Below are 21,281 nucleotides of genomic sequence, written 5' to 3' on the forward strand. Positions count from 1 at the left end.
TTAACATTACATGCATCACGGATTCTCTGTCCACAGAAATCTCTCTCTGCATGACTGGATATTTAAGATTAGATTACAGACGTGACACAGCAGGACTAAGTGACGTTTGCATGAAGGTCTGTGTTCTAAAACAAACTTTAAAGAAACCTGTTATGATCATTTTCAAATGCTTTTAATGCAAAGCACATTGAATTACCATGAATCATATGTGCTGCCATTTTGCAAGAAAAAAAGTGAACAACAACAAGCTCATAATAAACAGAAATAAATACAAAGGCTTTATATTGAAAACAAGACCAAACAAAAATCTAGATTTTATTTCTTACAGTGTTTATGAATGGTTAGATATTTGTACTGGAAAACAAGACAAACATACTAAGTAAAAAATTCTGCAGTAAAAAAAACACTAAAAATCACCTTAAAAGTATCATAATATAATCCATATGACTCAAGCGCTATATTTCTATATATGTATGTAAGGAACAGGTTAAAATTTAAACCTTTATACACTAAAATGGCATTTCCAGATTCAAAGCATGAGTTTGAAAATGCAGAGTTCTGAAATTTTGGTCATACGGCTTCAAAAGACAAAAAATTTGACTTTTGTGATCCACAAAAAATGACAACATATGATATTGAAATGACATGTGGGAGATTAAATAATGTGAGAATTTCCACTTTTGTGTGAACTATCCCTTTAAGACACGCAGGCAGATGTGTGAGGAACAATGGGGAATTATTATGAAATTCAAAACGTGTGTCCAAATGTAGTGCAGGAAAGTGGAATGCATAAAAGCCCATTATAAACCAAAAATAAATTCAAATGCTTTATATTAAAAACAAGACCAAAATAGCACAACTTTATTAACTCCATAAACTGGATCACTTCATGTGCCAAGCTCAAACAACAAGCCCAAAATGCGTATGATATGAGCTCGGCTCATAAAGTGATCCAGTTTATGGAGTTCATAAAGTAGGCAGGTGTGGGTCGCCGTATTTTGGTCTTGTTTTCAATATAAAGCATTATAATATGCGGACATGGCAACATGTCAAGACCTCTGTAGACGGTGCTTTAGTTAAAATCACAGAACAAAATGGGTCTTTGGTCGCTTTAATATTAATTTGGTAAAAAAAATAGCGGTAAAGTATTGCTACTGTATGTTTAGCACGCTGTCAATCATCACAGTTTCGGGAGCGAGTCATGTTCCGTACACACACACACACACACAACGATAATAAGAGGATTCATTCCTGTATTTATAAACATTTTTTTTTTTATCTAGCTGCCAAAGCAAAATATCTCATTTTCATTTAGTTTACCTTGATGTACTAATATAACTGAAATAGAAATTAATAAAAACTATAAAGACATGTTTAAAAAAAATATAAAAATAACAAAAAAAATCAACTAAATTACTAAAATAAAAATAAAAAATAAAAATAATGAAAAATATAAAAATAAAAATATTCAAATATTACAAATAAATTAAAAATATTAATGATAATAACAAGTGTCTCAATACTTAAATAACACTAAACGAGTACCAACGTTTGGGGAATAAACTTAAAACTAAATGTTACAATTGTAAAGTAGTTGCTACACTAGTAATCTACACAAAAAGCCACTCAAAAAGAGAAATGTCAAAAAGGTCTATGTATGAATTAACCTGGACACAACATATGGGTGACGGTGATGTGCATTATCTGACCAATCTGTGAACAGTAGAAAATAGCCAATGACATAATCCAGGCCTGTAAAACATTCAAATTCTTAATAGGCAACAGGACATTCAGTGTGTCTTATTATTTTTAGAGGCACAGAGTTTATGAAGCTGATTCTGCACTGTTATCTGGTGTAAACACCTATAACTTTAAGGTTACTTCAGGCCGTTGGCTTCTTAGGAAGCCGTCAACCTGTTAAGGAGAAGTGCTACATGTTTGGCCATTGCTCTCTCAGTTTTTTAGGCTGTAAAAATGAATGATGGCATAGAAAGCTGTTCTCCAGAGGAACTCGAGCTGGGAAAGGGAAAGTGGCCGGCAAAGGATGTCGAGCCGACAGGTCAGCGCTCAATGTGTCACACACACACACACACACACACTGGGAAACACACACAGGGTCTTATCGGCCACAGCACATGTAAGCAGAATTCGGCCTGCAGGAAACAGGAAGTGTAAGGTTCTGAATGACAACAAACCAGCGAGAAATGAGCTCAACAATCCTGATAGAAACTAGCCTGGTTCTACCAGACTCTCGTACATTTCATTTGTACAGAGAGTCTGGCCTCTCTCCATTGACAAGCGTTAACTTCCTTGTAGGCGGGTATTCTGTTGAAGTTTAAAACTATTGGATCTGCCCAGAGTCACTCTGGATCTGCCATAACCAATCGCTAACCTTTGGTCGTGACGTAACCCTACAACTCAAACTAACGCACAACATCAACGTCATCGTTCTCAGCCACTCCCTCTGTTTGCTGATTGGGCCGCCAAAAATTTGGTCGGAGAAAACCAAAGAATACACCACAATCCCAGACGTAGTACTGAAGGGAAATAAAATTGAGCGGAAGTACGCAGGAGGGCGGAGCCAGGCTAGATAGAAACACCAAACCAGTGAGAAATGTGCTCACCAATCCTGATAGAAACACCAAACCAGTGAGAAATGAGCTCAACAATCCTGATAGAAACACCAAACCAGTGAGAAATGAGCTCAACAATCCTGATAGAAACACCAAACCAGCGAGAAATGAGCTCAACAATCCTGATCGAAACACCAAACCAGTGAGAAATGAGCTCAACAATCCTGATAGAAACACCAAACCAGTGAGAAATGAGCTCAATAATCCTGATCGAAACACCAAACCAGTGAGAAATGTCCTCAACAATCCTGACAGAAACACCAAACCAGTGAGAAATGAGCTCAACAATCCTGATAGAAACACCAAACCAGTGAGAAATGAGCTAAATAATCCTGATCGAAACACCAAACCAGTGAGAAATGTCCTCAACAATCCTGATAGAAACACCAAACCAGTGAGAAATGAGCTCAACAATCCTGATAGAAACACCAAACCAGCGAGAAATGAGCTCAACAATCCTGATCGAAACACCAAACCAGTGAGAAATGAGCTCAACAATCCTGATAGAAACACCAAACCAGTGAGAAATGAACTCAACAATCCTGATAGAAACACCAAACCAGTGAGAAATGAGCTCAACAATCCTGATAGAAACACCAAACCAGTGAGAAATGAGCTCAACAATCCTGATAGAAACACCAAACCAGTGAGAAATGAGCTCAACAATCCTGATAGAAACACCAAACCAGCGAGAAATGAGCTCAACAATCCTGATCGAAACACCAAACCAGTGAGAAATTAGCTCAACAATCCTGATAGAAACACCAAACCAGTGAGAAATGTCCTCAACAATCCTGATAGAAACACCAAACCAGTGAGAAATTAGCTCAACAATCCTGATAGAAACACCAAACCAGTGAGATATGAGCTCAACAATCCTGATAGAAACACCAAACCAGTGAGAAATGAGCTCAACAATCCTGATAGAAACACCAAACCAGGGAGAAATGTCCTCAACAATCCTGATCGAAACACCAAACCAGTGAGAAATGAGCTCAACAATCCTGATAGAAACACCAAACCAGCGAGAAATGTCCTCAACAATCCTGATAGAAACACCAAACCAGTGAGAAATGAGCTCAACAATCCTGACAGAAACACCAAACCAGTGAGAAATGAGCTCAACAATCCTGATAGAAACACCAAACCAGTGAGAAATGAGCTCAACAATCCTGATCGAAACACCAAACCAGTGAGAAATGAGCTCAACAATCCTGATCGAAACACCAAACCAGTGAGAAATGAGCTCAACAATCCTGATAGAAACACCAAACCAGCGAGAAATGTCCTCAACAATCCTGATAGAAACACCAAACCAGTGAGAAATGAGCTCAACAATCCTGATAGAAACACCAAACCAGTGAGAAATGAGCTCAACAATCCTGATAGAAACACCAAACCAGTGAGAAATGAGCTCAACAATCCTGATAGAAACACCAAACCAGTGAGAAATGTCCTCAACAATCCTGATCGAAACACCAAACCAGTGAGAAATGAGCTCAACAATCCTGATAGAAACACCAAACCAGTGAGAAATGAGCTCAACAATCCTGATAGAAACACCAAACCAGTGAGAAATGTCCTCAACAATCCTGATCGAAACACCAAACCAGTGAGAAATGAGCTCAACAATCCTGATAGAAACACCAAACCAGTGAGAAATGAGCTCAACAATCCTGATAGAAACACCAAACCAGTGAGAAATGTCCTCAACAATCCTGATAGAAACACCAAACCAGTGAGAAATGTCCTCAACAATCCTGATCGAAACACCAAACCAGTGAGAAATGAGCTCAACAATCCTGATCGAAACACCAAACCAGTGAGAAATGAGCTCAACAATCCTGACAGAAACACCAAACCAGTGAGAAATGAGCTCAACAATCCTGATAGAAACACCAAACCAGTGAGAAATGAGCTCAACAATCCTGATCGAAACACCAAACCAGTGAGAAATGAGCTCAACAATCCTGATAGAAACACCAAACCAGTGAGAAATGAGCTCAATAATCCTGATCGAAACACCAAACCAGTGAGAAATGTCCTCAACAATCCTGACAGAAACACCAAACCAGTGAGAAATGAGCTCAACAATCCTGATAGAAACACCAAACCAGTGAGAAATGAGCTAAATAATCCTGATCGAAACACCAAACCAGTGAGAAATGAGCTCAACAATCCTGATAGAAACACCAAACCAGTGAGAAATGAGCTCAACAATCCTGATAGAAACACCAAACCAGTGAGAAATGAGCTCAACAATCCTGACAGAAACACCAAACCAGTGAGAAATGAGCTAAATAATCCTGATCGAAACACCAAACCAGTGAGAAATGAGCTCAACAATCCTGATAGAAACACCAAACCAGTGAGAAATGAGCTCAATAATCCTGATAGAAACACCAAACCAGTGAGAAATGAGCTCAACAATCCTGATAGAAACACCAAACCAGTGAGAAATGTCCTCAACAATCCTGATAGAAACACCAAACCAGTGAGAAATGTCCTCAACAATCCTGATCGAAACACCAAACCAGTGAGAAATGAGCTCCACAATCCTGATAGAAACACCAAACCAGTGAGAAATGTCCTCAACAATCCTGATAGAAACACCAAACCAGTGAGAAATGAGCTCAACAATCCTGATCGAAACACCAAACCAGTGAGAAATGAGCTCAATAATCCTGATAGAAACACCAAACCAGTGAGAAATGAGCTCAATAATCCTGATCGAAACACCAAACCAGTGAGAAATGTCCTCAACAATCCTGACAGAAACACCAAACCAGTGAGAAATGAGCTCAACAATCCTGATAGAAACACCAAACCAGTGAGAAATGAGCTAAATAATCCTGATCGAAACACCAAACCAGTGAGAAATGAGCTCAACAATCCTGATAGAAACACCAAACCAGTGAGAAATGAGCTCAACAATCCTGATAGAAACACCAAACCAGTGAGAAATGAGCTAAATAATCCTGATCGAAACACCAAACCAGTGAGAAATGAGCTCAACAATCCTGATAGAAACACCAAACCAGTGAGAAATGAGCTCAACAATCCTGATCGAAACACCAAACCAGTGAGAAATGTCCTCAACAATCCTGATAGAAACACCAAACCAGTGAGAAATGTCCTCAACAATCCTGATCGAAACACCAAACCAGTGAGAAATGAGCTCCACAATCCTGATAGAAACACCAAACCAGTGAGAAATGTCCTCAACAATCCTGATAGAAACACCAAACCAGTGAGAAATGTCCTCAACAATCCTGATAGAAACACCAAACCAGTGAGAAATGAGCTCAGCAATCCTGATTCTCATTTTTGACACTGTTGATCATAACATACTTCTGGACAGGCTCGAAAACTGGGTGGGGCTTTCTGGGATAGTCCTAAAATGGTTCAGGTCATACTTAGATGGGAGAGGTTATTATGTGAGTATAGGAGACCATAAGTCTGAGTGGACATCCATGACATGCGGAGTCCCTCAAGGCTCAATTCTTGCGCCACTCCTGTTCAACCTGTATATGCTCCCACTGAGCCAAATAATGAGAAAGAACCAAATCTCTTACCACAGCTATGCAGACGACACACAGATCTACCTAGCCCTATCGCCTAACGATTACAGCCCCATTGACTCCCTGTGCCAATGCATTGATGAAGTCAACAGTTGGATGGGTCAAAACTTTCTTCAGTTAAACAAAGACAAAACTGAAGTCATTGCGTTTGGAAACAAAGATGAAGTTCTCAAGGTGAACGCATACCTTCACTCTAGGGGTCAAACAACTAAACATCAAGTCAGGAATCTTGGTGTGACACTAGAGTCAGACCTTAGTTTCAGTAGTAATGTCAAAGCAATAACTAAATCAGCATACTATCATCTGAAAAATATTGCAAGAATTAGATGCTTTGTTTCCAGACAAGACTTAGAGAAACTTGTGCATGCTTTCATCACCAGCAGGGTGGATTACTGTAATGGACTCCTCACTGGCCTTCCCAAAAAGACCATAAGACAGTTGTAGCTCATACAGAACGCTGCCGCCAGGATTCTGAGCAGAACCAGAACATATGAACATATCACACCAGTCCTCAGGTCTTTACACTGGCTCCCAGTTAAATTTAGGATTGATTTTAAAGTATTATTACTGGTATATAAATCATTCAATGGCCTAGGACCTCAATACATTGCAGATATGCTCACTGAATATAAACCCAACAGATCACTCAGATCATTAGGATCATATCAGCTAGAAATACCAAGGGTTCACTCTAAGCATGGCGAGTCCGCTTTTAGCTATTATGCTGGAACAGCTTCCAGAGGAGATCAGATGTGCTCCTACTGTAGTCACATTCAAATCCAGACTCAAAACACTTCTGTTTAGCTATGCATTTACTGAATGAGCACTGTGCCAATGTTCGTCCGACTGTTTGTACTGTACTGTATTTTATTTTTTTTATTTTTCTTAACTGTTTTAATTATTCTTATTTCTTTTTATTATTTTAATTTCTTTTATGTAAAGCACTTTGAATTGCCATTGTGTATGAAATGTGCTATATAAATAAACTTGCCTTGCCTTGCCTTGCCTGATAGAAACACCAAACCAGCGAGAAATGAGCTCAACAATCCTGATAGAAACACCAAACCAGTGAGAAATGAGCTCAACAATCCTGATAGAAACACCAAACCAGTGAGAAATGAGCTCAATAATCCTGATAGAAACACCAAACCAGTGAGAAATGAGCTCAACAATCCTGATAGAAACACAATCTCCTGCTGGTTTTACCATTTTATTCAGAATGCACCAGTTATCACCTTGCTATTAAAGAAATGGCTCACCCAAAAATGAAAACTCTCATTATTTACTTCCCTTCATGTCATTCCAAACCCATATGTTGAAACACAATCTTTACACTTCTTCTTACCATTACAATGTTCTTCCTCAGCATTTTTGTCTTGTTTACAAATATCTAAACATTCTTAAAGCAAGATCCATTTACAAGAGAAGCAAAATGAGTGTCTTACTTTCTGAAAAATGTATCAAAATTTGCTTAAAAAAACAGAAAATAATATCTGCTAATGGGGTTGGAAAAATAATTTTGTTTTTCCTTTGAAATAAGATTTGTTTTACCCAATTGGGAGATTTTTTTTTTCTTCAATCAAAGTCAATTAAATGTATTTTCATTAAAAAAAAAGTCTGTAAAAATAGAGCACAATGTGTTGTGCTAATATGAAGGATTTTTCCATACTAAAATTTAATTACACATTGCATTGCATTGTATTGTTTTAAGGTTAAATGAACTTTTCGTGAACTTAACGGGAAAATATCCATGCAGAAAATTACCAACCTTTTTACAATTATACAGATTTTATTTCTTACAGTGTTTGAAATAGAAAATGTATGAATGTTTAGATATTTGCACTGGAAAACAAGACAAAAATATCAAGTAAGAAATCATTTTAAGGTACAGGCTGAAATTTAAGTCTTTATTCTCTAAAATGTAATTTCCCAAATTTAAAGCATGAGTTTGAAACTGCAGAGATCTGAGAGTTTTTTGGTCTTTTCCTCATAAACCTGCCAAACAGCTTCAGAAGACACACAATTATTCTTTTGTGGTCCTAAAAAAAAATATCAGAATGAGATTGAAATGACATGTGGGTGATTAAATAATGTGAGAATTTTAACTTTTGTGTGAACTCTCTCTTTAAGAAATGCAGACAGATATGTGAGGAACAAAGGGGAATTATTATGAAATCTTTAAAAACATTTATCTGATGTATGAAATGGGTTGGTTCTCACGAGCAAACGCAGCTGAAGGCGTTGGTGTGCGTACAGAGGGTGTGGTGTGAACGCTGAACCACAAACACACACCAGGATTTCTACATTCTCCACATCTGGACGGCGTTACAGTCGTCAGTGGTCGAGGGGAGAACAATGACATGATCATGACGTCATGGGAAGCAATGCTGGAAAACAAATATTACAAAACACATCCTAGACGGATGAAAAAGTCCTTGCTGATACGAGCAGAAGGTCTGAGCAGGACAAGAGGCCTCGTATAGACCCTTTTACAGTTGGTAAACACGGTGACGTATTTGTGTGGGCGGAGCTTAGCTGGAGGCAGAAAGATCCCTCTGGCCGCTTCACTAACGTTAGTTTGCAAGTTTTGTTAGCTTGTTTTTTAACAATGACAGGAGAAAATCCGATTTTGTCTTAATGTGCAAGGTCACTCACTGTCCAGGATGCCGATTGTTATTTGCAAAAGTTAATTTTAACGGACGGAACCAGATGACCGTACACGCTCAGTCAATGGACGAACGGACAGGATTAACGTTAACGCTACCTCCGGTTGAGTGGCCTGACTTCTACACCTACCCGATAGAGAAACTTAGGGTAAAGAGAAACTGAGGACATAGAAATATATTTAGATGCCTATAATATAACTATGTGCTGAATGGTCATGTAAAGACTTGTGTGGTTCAATCCGCAGTTCTGCCTAGCCAGCGCCAAGACGACAATGTAAAGAGTGACACTACGGTGCAATTTTAATGATATGAATATTTTCTAGAAATAAAAATTCCAGATACAGCATACTCATTTTTCATTGATTCTTGCACCCAAGAACACAACAAGATGACTTTTAATAATAAAAATAATAATTTAAGCTCCTTATTATGTAGCCAAATCTGTGCTGGTTTGTATTGGCCGCCTCCAGTTTTCCGTTTGTTTTGCCTCCAGCTAGCGCCGTGACGTAGGCGCAAAAGGGGTCTATACAACTAACAAACACTGAACGAAACAAACAGCAGTGAATATCCATCAACAAACCAGGCCTTTACTTTATTAATAACATTGCCATTATAAAGTTGGGCTGGTGCAAAGGTATGAATGTGTAAACTGATGTTTTGTAACTGTGGTGGATACATTTGCATGGAAATCAGTGGTAAGGACCGCTTTACTTTATTTGCATGTGAAAACGACAGAAAAACATAGAATATTATGAAAATATAGAGCATGATGTGTCCCAACCCAGTCAAGATGAGGAAAACATGTTTTTAAGTTTTTTAGGCACAATGTGGAACTTAATTGTTTACAACTTCCTTAAAAATCTGAATTTAGAGTTGAACAAACACAGGTTTTAGCATAGAACATCCTCTAAGCTTTATTTAGCAACATGTTCTTCTTCAGTTTTTCTGCCATATTAAATCTAAATCTGTCTGACAAATCATCTCTTCAAAAAAGCAAAAATTCAGAGCGCACTCAGTTCGACTTCTTTCTCTTCTGAGTGTCCATGGTTTCGTAAGCCATCGTTGACACAGAAAGATGAAGCCCCCCTCATCATTACACACACTGTGCATGAGAACTGACCTTTAAAGAGGAGTTCATCTAACCATCAACCCCTTCACATCCATACAGATCATCATTTCACATGCATACTTCTAATATCCTCCCTGTGCGTTAAACAAACACTGACTACTGTAATTGGAGAAGAAAAAACATTGCATTTCTACAGCCACTAAAATGTGAGTTGTGCAAAAGTCCATGATTAGGGTGGAATCATGAATCACTGCCTGATATCATCAAAAATTATATTTCAGGACCCACTAACAACGGTTATCAGACACAATCTGCTGTGCTGGTTAAATACGCACTAGGACGTGGATGATTTTAATAATCGTCTTGCTTGGCGCTGTGAAATCAGCAAAAAACAACATGGGAAATGTGAATCAGAACCTGTTTTTCTGCTGATATCCGTTTCATATCACAAGAGTGCTTGCATTGTTTTCTTGCAATTCTGACAATAGCATTTAATAAAACTCTACAGACAGGTCGCCTCCTTAATCCAAGAAAACACAAGTTCATATAACTGTATTTATTCTCGCTGAGCTTAATGCTTTGAGATAAAGTACATGCTGAGAGGGTTTACAGTTACTCTGTTATTCAATTTCAGGTTGCCTTTTCCATGGGTGGAGATGGGGAATAAGTGGATACAGATGTCAGCCGCGGCGCTGTATGCTAGTAATGTGTAATCAGGCAGAAACGCAGGGAGTGAGAGAGTCCTTATCTCTGAGGAGGCTCTTGTGCTTATACGACGAGGACTGGCAACTCTATATACACTGTGTCCTTCATCTGTAAAGTCTAAAAAGAAATAAAGACAAAGACCAGCTCCAGATATGATGGTGAATGAGAAGGGTGGAGTCTTCAACTCCCACCGGCGGGAACCAACAGCGAGCAAGCAACATGACAAATCAATAGCGCTGACTGGAATCCGAGTCCATGTTCATCTCACAGGAGAGACGGGGAAGAAAAACAGCCGTTGCACAACAGAAAACTGCCCGCTTACATAACCCTTAATATGCATTCAGTTCCTCTACTGAGCATGGAAAATTTGGGCCGTAATTGTAAGCCAGGGTAGCAATTAGCAGGAGAAAAGCCATCGGCTGGTGCACGACATGTAATAACAGTTCGTTTCTGTAGAGATTCATTAGAGATGAACTCAGTGACCTGTGGTCGTTACAAGCTGCAGTTTATAACCGAGAGGTACAAAACTAAAGAAAAATGTCCTTGTTTTTCAGACGATATTCAATATACATCTCAATATTTATGCATTTGCTCTAAAATAACTTATTTTCCAAACATCATTTCAACCTTCATGTAGGCAAATCAATTCTTAATGTTTAATGCATTAAGAAAAATACTGTAAATAAGTAGTTAATTAGTACTTAATTTAATAATTCTCATTCGCAGCAATTTAATATCAAACTTACTTACTCAATCACAATTTGTGCTACTTTAAATATGAAACACTATTATAAACATTTCTTTCTTAATGACTACAAGACAAAACTATAAAGTCTTTTAGAAAATGTAACAACCAAATAAAAAAGTGCATAAAAATATTTCAATATTCATGATGATGCTCCATCTGTTATTGCCTGCCAATTCACATTGAATTTATCATGAATATTCAATATGAAATGCTACTACTAACATTTCTGTCTTAAAAGACAAGGATTGCAAAAGTTGTCTAATGATAAACTCTGTGATGATGCTTCAATTTACACTGCCAGCTTATTTCACAGAGAATTTTTCATGCATATTCAATATACCCCCCTGCTTTAGGAAACATGCTGTTAAACTATGCCAGTGTATGTAGAAATAAGACCACAGCGCAGCCATTTGTGCATAAATATTGACTAGATGCAGTACTTCTAATGATAATGTGCACTAATAGAAGCATTAAATGAATAAATGAAACATGATACAAGAATCGGTTTCAAACAACAATCATGTGAGCTTTTCTTCAGCACATGCTCCTCTCACCCATGTGAAAGAGGAAAGAGAGAAGGCGTGTTCGCTCAGCGCGGAGAGAAAGAGAGAGAGAGAGAAAGACAAACAAACTGCGGACAGTGACCCGTTAAGTTACCCTGAAGCGGCACGTTACACGAGCTCCAGCTGGGCTGTTTGGATACACACACACCGTAGTCTAGAAAACTCCCAGCCTCACCTACGGTTTCTTCATCCTCCTCCTTCAGGACGTTGTTGTCATCGGAGTCTTCCTCAGCGGGCTTTCTGCCATCCTCCACGGGGACCACGGTGAAGTTGGTGGGCATTTTCTCACCATGTGTCTCTCTGCGAGACGTCTGTCTTGCTCCTTATCAGTCTGTCTCACACACACTGACTCTCCTCCTCTGCGCTGGCTTGTTAGAGTTGTGGTTCGAAGTTCTAAGTTGTGCTCCTATCTCTTTGACACCGGCTTGATCATGTGACCAGCCTTCGCCCATATAAGGAGTTAGGGAAGCTCCGCCCAGTGGGTCGTCCCTTCTGCACACATGAGCTTCCTCTCCTTTTCTCGCCTGTGGCAGAATGAACCTTCACAGACACAACACCACACCAGATAAAGGAAGCTATTGATTAAGAACCTCTTGAAGAGACTTCCTCCTGTTCAGAAGGGGTTATTATCCTTAACTAAAACAAAAACCAACTTAGAAAATAATTTCCGTGACTTGAATTAAAATAACCGGTTACTGAAATCAAATAAAAGATTAATTGCTTGTTGTATTCATTTGCATAAAAGCGTCTGCTAAATTAATAAATGTACATGTTAAATATAAAAAAACCTTATTTAAATTTCAGTTAGTTCCCAAAGCAACATTATGAAACCATGATATATTTTTCAGGATTCTTTGATGAAAGAACAGCATTTATTTGTAGCAGAAATCACATTATAAATGTCTTCACTGTCACTTTTGATTAATTGAATGCATCCTTAATGAATAAAAGTACTGAACCCAAAAGTTTGAACAGTATTGTACGTCACATTACAGATGTAAAACCGGTTGAAAACCCATTTGTGGCCAAAAAGCTTAACTGTGTTTGCAAAAAACTACAAGACTTAGTAAATCTACACATTATCCAGGGATAGAAGAAATTATTTTAACATCAAAGCAGTGGTTTAAGGCGTACTAAGTGTTACTGTATGCATGCACGTGTAAACACACTCGCCCATGTGCATAATGCAAACACAAGTCCAGGAATACAGCAGCCTGTCATTAAAGCAGACAAACAGCATAACTCTGCGGTTCAACAGGGGAATTTATTTTAAGGAGCGTTTATTCCTCACGAGAACTATGAGACTCGACATACTGTACGGTGAGATCTTCTGGCTGCAATGGTTGTCGTGCTTCACAAGTCATGAGCTGTTTTGTCCTCATGACCTTTGACATGCAGTTTAGTTCAGTAAAAAGACATGTCTGCACTGGCTGCGTAGAAACTTTGAGTTTTACATTATGAAACATTTAGAAAAGAAAATGAAGAGTGTGTGGCACAGAAGAAAATTCTGTGAAATCTACCAAACCTAAAAGAAGAAGAATGGTTTGCTCATGATTTTGCTGCTTGCTTTTGCAGCAGTTGTTGATGTGAAATGTTTTGGTTGTGTTGTGTTTTTTGGCAAGAGTGTTTGTGGTGTCAGGAAAACCTGCAGCATTCTTAAATGAAACCAAAAGAAGTACTTCTGCATAATTTTAAAATAAGCAGTTATTAGGGAAATATACTTCATTAAAAGAAAATAATCAAGTCGTGTGAACTGAATGTCATGTTTTTCAGCTTTTCGGGAATTAAAGTTAAATATATTACGGTTTAAATTCGTATTAAATGCAATTAGTTGAACTAAGAGTGTTTAAGTGACCCACTTAAGTGTAAGACCTAAGTATATCTTTATATGGAATTTGATTTCATAATTACTTCTATTGTCTTTGAAATACGGCTACTGTCCGATGTACTGATAAACATTTATGGTAAACTGAAATATACTTACGTTTTTTCATTTCTATTGAACCTTTCATGTCATGTATTTAAATAGATTTGCAGTTACACATTTGTAATGAGGAAGTGTAAATTTAGTACACTTAAAATGTATTAACTTTAAATGTAATATTGAATAACACACTACAGTTAAAATTATAATCAAATACTTTACATGTGTTTTAGTATGTTAGTCAACACATCGTGTACTTCTTTAAAGCTTGACAAATATACTTAAGTGTGTTAAGAAACAGTCATGAAAGTGTACTTTAAGTACATTCCAAGTACAGTTTTATAGATTACAATTTCATATTAATACATTTAAAGGGGTCATATGATGCTTTTTTATGTTTTCCTTTTCTTTTAATGTGTAAACGATCTACAAAGTCACAAAGCTCATATTCTCACACAAAGCGATTTATTCTGTCTAACAGAGAACGCTGTTCCAGACCAGCCTAAAACGCCTTGATTAAAGTCCAGATTTTACTTTCTCAAACATCCACGTATTATTGTGTACATTGTGTGTAATATTAGCATAAAGCCGACCAAAAGTATATGCAATGAAAGAAGTGTTGTCGCTGTGTGTTTTGGATGCGAAAGCAAAACCACTTTTGCTTTTTAGAGGTTAAGATTTATTTATAAAGCTGTTCCTGAGCAGTACGACCCAAAAGTTTGCTTGTGCACGGTGTATTTTACAGAGGACGGCTTCGTGAACCTGGAGAGCACAACGCCGGCTAGACTACTCGCCACTGTCACACATTCTGCTCAAGTCAAGCTTGCAATGAAAAAAAGCTTGATCATCCGCATTTTTAATATCTGACTCAAGCTCGAAACTGATACGTCAAAACAGACCACATTATTATTATTCACTCCTTGAAGCCTTGGAGGCTCGTGATTATGGTAATGCTAGGGCTGCACAATATATCTAAACTATCGAAATATTGCAAGTGGCAATATTGTCTTTGGCTCGCTGTCGCTGATTTCTGTGTGTCTATCGTGTGAGATAATCAACTGTCGTATAGTGGTTGTGAAGTGTTTGTTTGTTATACTGTTCATCCTTGTTCAGTCATCACGGTGCATGTGAGGCTGGGAAGGAGGAGGTTAGCAAGTCGCGCGACATACATTGCGCACCACATAGGACATCTTGAATTGTATTAGACACACTAGGTTTAGGAGAGTGCCACACCCTGTAAGTTTTGTTATACTATAGTCAGTGTAGTTTGGTTAGGGCGTCTTGACGCCAAAGACTTTTCTTTTCTACAGTTTTCGTTTGGTAGTTAGTTTAGTTGAATTAATCTTATAGCTAGTTTGTTCTGTTTTATTTATTTATTTTATTTGGCATCTCTCGAGCTCGTCTTCCCACCTTTGTTTGTTTTTGTTTAGTATTGTTATTTGTCTTGTTGTTCTCCTCATTGTCTGTAATTATTATTTTCTCTTCATTTTTTCACTTTTGGCACTGTAAAAATAAATTCTTTTGAGCTGAGTTTTTTGAGTTGATCTTTTTCCTTTTATTGCCCTGTCCTTCATATTGAGTTACACACACATCTTTATTTAAATGTTATATTCCCTTATCCCTATTCAACTCTAAAAGGGACGTAACAGTTTATATCGCAATATGAATATCCCAACGGCTTGCAATAACTGTGGTCATGAACAAAGGACAAAGAGAAAATCACTCACTGCTCTCAGCTGAATAACATTATATCATTTACATTTGGCAGACGCTTTTATCCAAAGCAACTTACATTGCTTTTAACATTCAACTTTTGATTATTCATTTTTTGTTTGTTTAATAAACCTAATGTAGGCTTATGCTCTTCTGTTACAATAAAACACTGATGTTCACTTTCAGAAGTTATAGGGATGTTTTCTTGTCAGAAAAAAAAATGTAGGTTATATAATTTGAAATATTTTAAAGATAATTTAAATTTATTTTACACACTTTAAGCATTATCGTATCGCATATCGAATATCGCAGTATTTAATGAGTTATCGCATATCGCATTTTTCTTCAATATCGTGCAGCTCTAGTAAGGGCCATTACATTTCAAACACACGCTTGAGGTGTTTGGGCAATCAGAGCACTCGGATTTTCAGAAGGAGGGGCTTTGTAGAAATCATCGCGTTTCAGACAGACTGTATAATGTACAGTATGTGAAAAATTAAACATTAAAGCATGCTAACCTATTCTATCACACCCAATAATCAAAATAATGAACTTTTAAAATAGCATTTTTTTTTTCACAAGTGATGACCACATTCAGGACAGTAAAATAAAACAGCACTTTATTTAGAGAGACACCTGAGATAAGGTGCATCAGTGTGATATTTACACGTGTTTTATGGTCCAGCAGGTTGAAATGGATCTGCTCCTGTTCACTTAAAGTCCCCCTGTGGTGTAAATCAAGCTTTTAATGTTGTTTATATGTCTATGTGGTGTTTTTAAATATGCTTTAAGAAAAATGTGTAAATTCATAAGTCGACACCATTGCTGAGTATTTCCTCCTTAAAACTGCAGTGAACCAAAGACAGTCTCAAAAACACGCTTTGAAATCGCTGGTGTTTCTGACGTCACAAACTACCTTGTAACCAATCAGATCAACATGTGATCGTCAACCAGTGGATCTCTGAGCTGAGTGAGTGAGTGGAGGCGGGGCTCATTTGCATATTCATAGAACCGCGCATCCTAAATGAGGCAAGGGTGTCGAGTTACATTCAACAGGCATGAAAACAGGTCAGGGGTAAAAAAGGTGAGAAGGCGGCATACCCAGCCCCCCCCCCCCCCCCCCCCCCAAATAAATGTAATGAGTGAGTAACGCGTGACAGTTAACACGAACAGATGAAATTAGTACAAATTTGTCATTTATTAATAGAATTGAACTATACTCCACAGTGATGAACACCCCCCCAAAAAACATGTAAGCTGCATTGACATAGTATTAGGCTACCAGTGTTTCTCACAGGATTTTTGGATCACTGTGATGAGTGGACCTCTGCCACTCTAGGGGGGTTCGGGGGCATGCTCCCCCGTAAGAAAATTTTGTGCTTTTTAAATGTTAAATTCATCAATCTGGTGCAAATTAAACAAAGAAAAATTCAAAACTCTTTTAGTTACAGTGTCTGTCTACATTACTACTACAATAATAGTTATAATATTAATCCCATGATAGTAATAGCCATATATTGTAAAACAAATGCACTGAAAAATAAAGGAAACTTTCATAATTAGTTTTGTACTAATTTCTATACTAACTTAATCAAGAAAAGAACCAATGGGCCGCTGATCTACTCATTTCATCGGGTGTCAGAGAAAAAAAACTATTTACTACTACTATTTATCACGCATTAAAAATGCCCCAAACCAGTCGTCTGTATGATAATCTGAAACAAGGACTGTCCTGCTTCACTTCACAAATGCTGAGTGAAAGGAGAATTATAGAATGAAAGGATACTCATTTATATGACACTTTATTCATCACGAGAACAGCTCGTTCAGCTCGTCATACGTCGTCCTTTCAGTTTCGGTTTTCAATCGATCAAGTTTTTTCACGTTCTCTCGATAAACCACCCCTTTCAATCCAATCGAAATTATTTGTAATAGAGCTGACACTGTGAGTTTTTAACGGGTAATGTTAAAGCCCTACTTGTTATTAATGTTTTTATGAAATATCTCTAGTGAATGCATTATCATATCACCGTATTATTTACCGCCATGCGAGCCACAAATTAAAGCTTGGCGAGCCACTTGAGGCTCGCGAGCCGCGCAATGAATAACACTGCACTAACTGTTACTTGTTTCCTGCTCGCTCAGCGCTCACGGCGCCCGCGCCCGCTCGCGATATTATCTCGCCCACTTCTATGTCAAAATGTAAAAATAATGACATTGGCAACATCGCTGTCTGTATCTGACAGGACAGTTAACATTGTAAGCTAACTTACCTCAGGCTTGCTTTCCGACGTGCGGTTCTATGTTCGGCAGTGTGTCCAGTTGTCAGACTCGCGGTGTAAAAGACTTTGAAAACATTTCTGCCCGTTACTCTGACTCGTATTGGCTGTCATGTTTCGGCATTAGGAATGATGATTGTTTTTTAAAGCTGCGAAGTTTATGGTAACTTTATAGGGGATAAATGCTGGCCTCGACCTCGACCCCCCCCCCCCCACCCCCATTCAATATTTTCTCATCGGATCTGCACAAATCACGTAGGTGACCCTTTTAGGTTTTAAAACGGCGAATTTCGCCGAAAGGTGAGGAGTTTTCATGCCTGATTCAAGATATTTTAAGGCATGAAGATTTTTTTTTAAGGAATTTTTTTTTTAAATATGTAATTTTGGTGATCAAAGATGAGTGTTAAGGGATAAAATGATTGACTACAGCGGAACTTTAATAAAATACATCTTTCCTCAACATGAGACATGATTTGAGGAATCATTGATGTCTGAATCACAGACGCTGCTGGACGACACACACACCGAAACCATAAAAGAATAGCAAAGAGGAAGTCAGTGCCGATCAGTAATGTGATTTATTCCACATTCCTCATGATCAACATGACATGTGGACCATTAATTCCTCCTAGAAAGACCAAAAGGCTCCAGTTTAATATGCTACTGCTCTTGTGAGATAACACACACACACACAAAGGATGCAGTGATATGCAGGGTGTTCTGGGAGTCGAGCACTTCAGATTGAATTACACTGCATTGCTCAGAACACAGACTCCAGAACACTAACGGCCCACTGGAGGATTCAACGGTCAGACCGGCCAGGTCATAGTGATAAAAATAACATGCACTGACTCACTAATGGACCAAAAACAGCGGGATTCTGGGACGTACTGACGCTGTTTACTTGTGCATTATTGCTCAACACTGTTTACTCTCAATTAAACCTTCACAGAGTTAGTAAAAGCCCCTATAAATCCATTACTGCTTTACAGTCAGCATGAAATCAAAATTCTTGTTTGTTTTTTTATTGAATATTGCAGTGTTTGTTAAATTATTCATCTGTCCCTCATGATCTTTGATCAAATAACTCCCCCTCCCCCTTGCAGCATCTCTTCTCTGATGAGGAGGGCGGGGCTATAACCTGTCACTCACATGAGATCCACCAATAGCAAACCACAACCATCCAACCATCCAATCAATGCCAACATGGAAAAAATCAAGCCCCGCCCACATTTGTTCATGTTCCAGAAGCCAGTTCACTTGATTATGCATCACAATTGGGAAGAAAAGACTATTGAAACTTCTTTGTGTCGACTTTAAGGCTGGGCAGTACAATGGTATTTACATGTGGCTATTCAGTAGAGTTTACAGAGATTCTGTTTACCGATTGAACTACTTTGCAAAGTCTGAGATGAGTACTTCACTGATTATAATGGGCTTGATATAGCTTTGATTCGTCATGCTACTTATGTCCGATGTGGAAACTGTGAACTGTAGGCCTAAGTTGCTTATGGTATCGTGTGTGTGCGGTCACAGATATAAGTATTGACAGCTGTTCACTTTAAGCTAAAGGAGCAAAGACACTGAATGCTCAACAGCTGAAAGAGTTTTGCTCAGTTATCTCCATAAGGAATTTCCAATTATGATGGACTTTGGTGTGGTTTCCTATTTAAAAATGTGTTATCTTGTCCTAAAGTTAAAGTTTCATAATACTAGGAAAAAACAAGAGGATTTTACAACATAAACAACAGAAATGCTGTTATACATGTACAGTACATGCATCAAATGACAAAAAAAGTCACATTGCATTACTATATAACATATATAAATATATATATATATTATATATATACTGTATATATATATATAAATTACATATTGTAAATATTATATAGGTATCTTGATCATATATATAATTTCAAGCTAAACTCTAAATAATAAAATAATTATAATGAAATCAACTAAAACCACACAAATGAAAATATGCCATCATGGTCAGGACAGACCTGATCTTTTCCCCAGGAATGACTAAAGAGCAACCGGAAAATGTAAAAGCGGCCAGGAATTTGCTCTAATGAATTGGTTCCACCTGTGCAACAACCTTTAAAATGGCAAAATGTCCAAAGTGTTTGGATTTACTGGGCACTGCAAACTACAGGACGCACATTTTCTGAAGGAAACTAACTTCCTCCAACTGGCTAATCCCAGATACAGCCGTTCTGGCAGGAGAGATCAACCATCGTCTCAGAATCAGATCCGGTCAGAAACTGTGTGATTTATACATCCAGCTGAGCTGATTTATGAAGCTGGATTTGTTTAGTCAGGTCTCATTTCCTGCACTTTGAAGACTGGACTGTATCTAAAAGCTTAGTGGCGCAAATAATAATAAATAAAAAGAAACTATAAAAACCTGCACAGTCTAACACAATCACTAATGTACAATACAAACACCGACAATTGTGAGAGATTTTGGAGGTGTCAGAAGGGTCAAAGCAGTGGTCAGAACAGATATATAATGAGGAAACTAAATCAAGAAACATACAAACTATTTAAAAAATATATAAAATGAGATGAATTACACATTTCTAAGGAATTTCATAGTATATTATTTTCAAAAATAATATTTTTTATAATAAAATTAAAAATGTTACCTGTACAAAAGGTCATTTACAGTTAAGTGTTACTTTACTATAGTGTTTTTTAAAGTAATATGTAAAATTTATATATAAAGTAGCCTAATATTTTAAAGTAATATGTAAAGTCATATTGCAAGTGCAGTCAAATATGCAACCTTACCGTCTTGTGTAAACACTATTGAGCCTGTGAGCAAAGCACATATTGTCATAGTGCTCTAAACATTAATTCACAACATTTAGTGCCCTATAAGAAGCTTTAGATGGTTGAAGTTGAAGTAACAAGTGTGCTGGGTATTTAAAGTGCTGTTATGTAATGAAAGTATTAGGAAAAAATCTGCTGCCACCTGCTGATTGTCTGTGGTAAAGCAAGCAAAACACATCTAAACATCTTTCAAAGCATTTCTGTATGAAATTCTGTGCTTGTTTGACATGACAGTTCAGTCCGATTGATGATTTTACAGCGATCATGCTAACGAAGCAACAGTGTGGAGCGAGACCGCACACTGGAGAAAACTTTTCCTGGCATCATGACTTCTACAAAGCCAAACTTTCCACTTGTTGACCAGCTTTTACACAAAGATTCTTTAGACCTGCAGTAATATTTCCATGCTACATTTATAGAGCAAACAAGCAGACTCATTTGCCCTGGTTTAGACCCTGAAGGAGAACTAAACCATTTTAGTGATGCATCATCTCGCTGTTGTTGACCAATAAGGGGCGTTTCACCAGTGTCAGTTACGAATGTGGAAACAGGAAGAGTGGGT

At 37.7% G+C, this 21,281-nt stretch overlaps 1 protein-coding gene across 6 annotated transcripts in view; it reads right to left on the reverse strand.

The window, feature by feature from the left end:
* Nucleotides 1-21,281, reverse strand: part of slc12a7b (solute carrier family 12 member 7b) — a 74,345-nt gene that overhangs the window by 43,629 nt on the left and 9,435 nt on the right. For 2 of the 6 annotated variants that reach the window (XR_014029223.1, XM_081353215.1), the window contains exon 1: nucleotides 12,141-12,396. The exons of the other annotated variants lie outside the window; for them this stretch is intronic. Coding sequence is in view for 1 of the 2 variants with exons in the window: in XM_081353215.1 (XP_081209341.1) it covers nucleotides 12,141-12,246 (106 nt within the window). In the remaining variant the exon portion in view is untranslated. Of the gene's footprint in view, nucleotides 1-12,140; nucleotides 12,397-21,281 lie in introns of those variants that run through there. 6 annotated transcript variants of the gene reach the window in all.

The sequence above is a fragment of the Scardinius erythrophthalmus genome (assembly GCF_964197995.2).
Source record: "Scardinius erythrophthalmus genome assembly, chromosome: 22".
Taxonomy (NCBI): Eukaryota; Metazoa; Chordata; class Actinopteri; order Cypriniformes; family Leuciscidae; genus Scardinius; species Scardinius erythrophthalmus.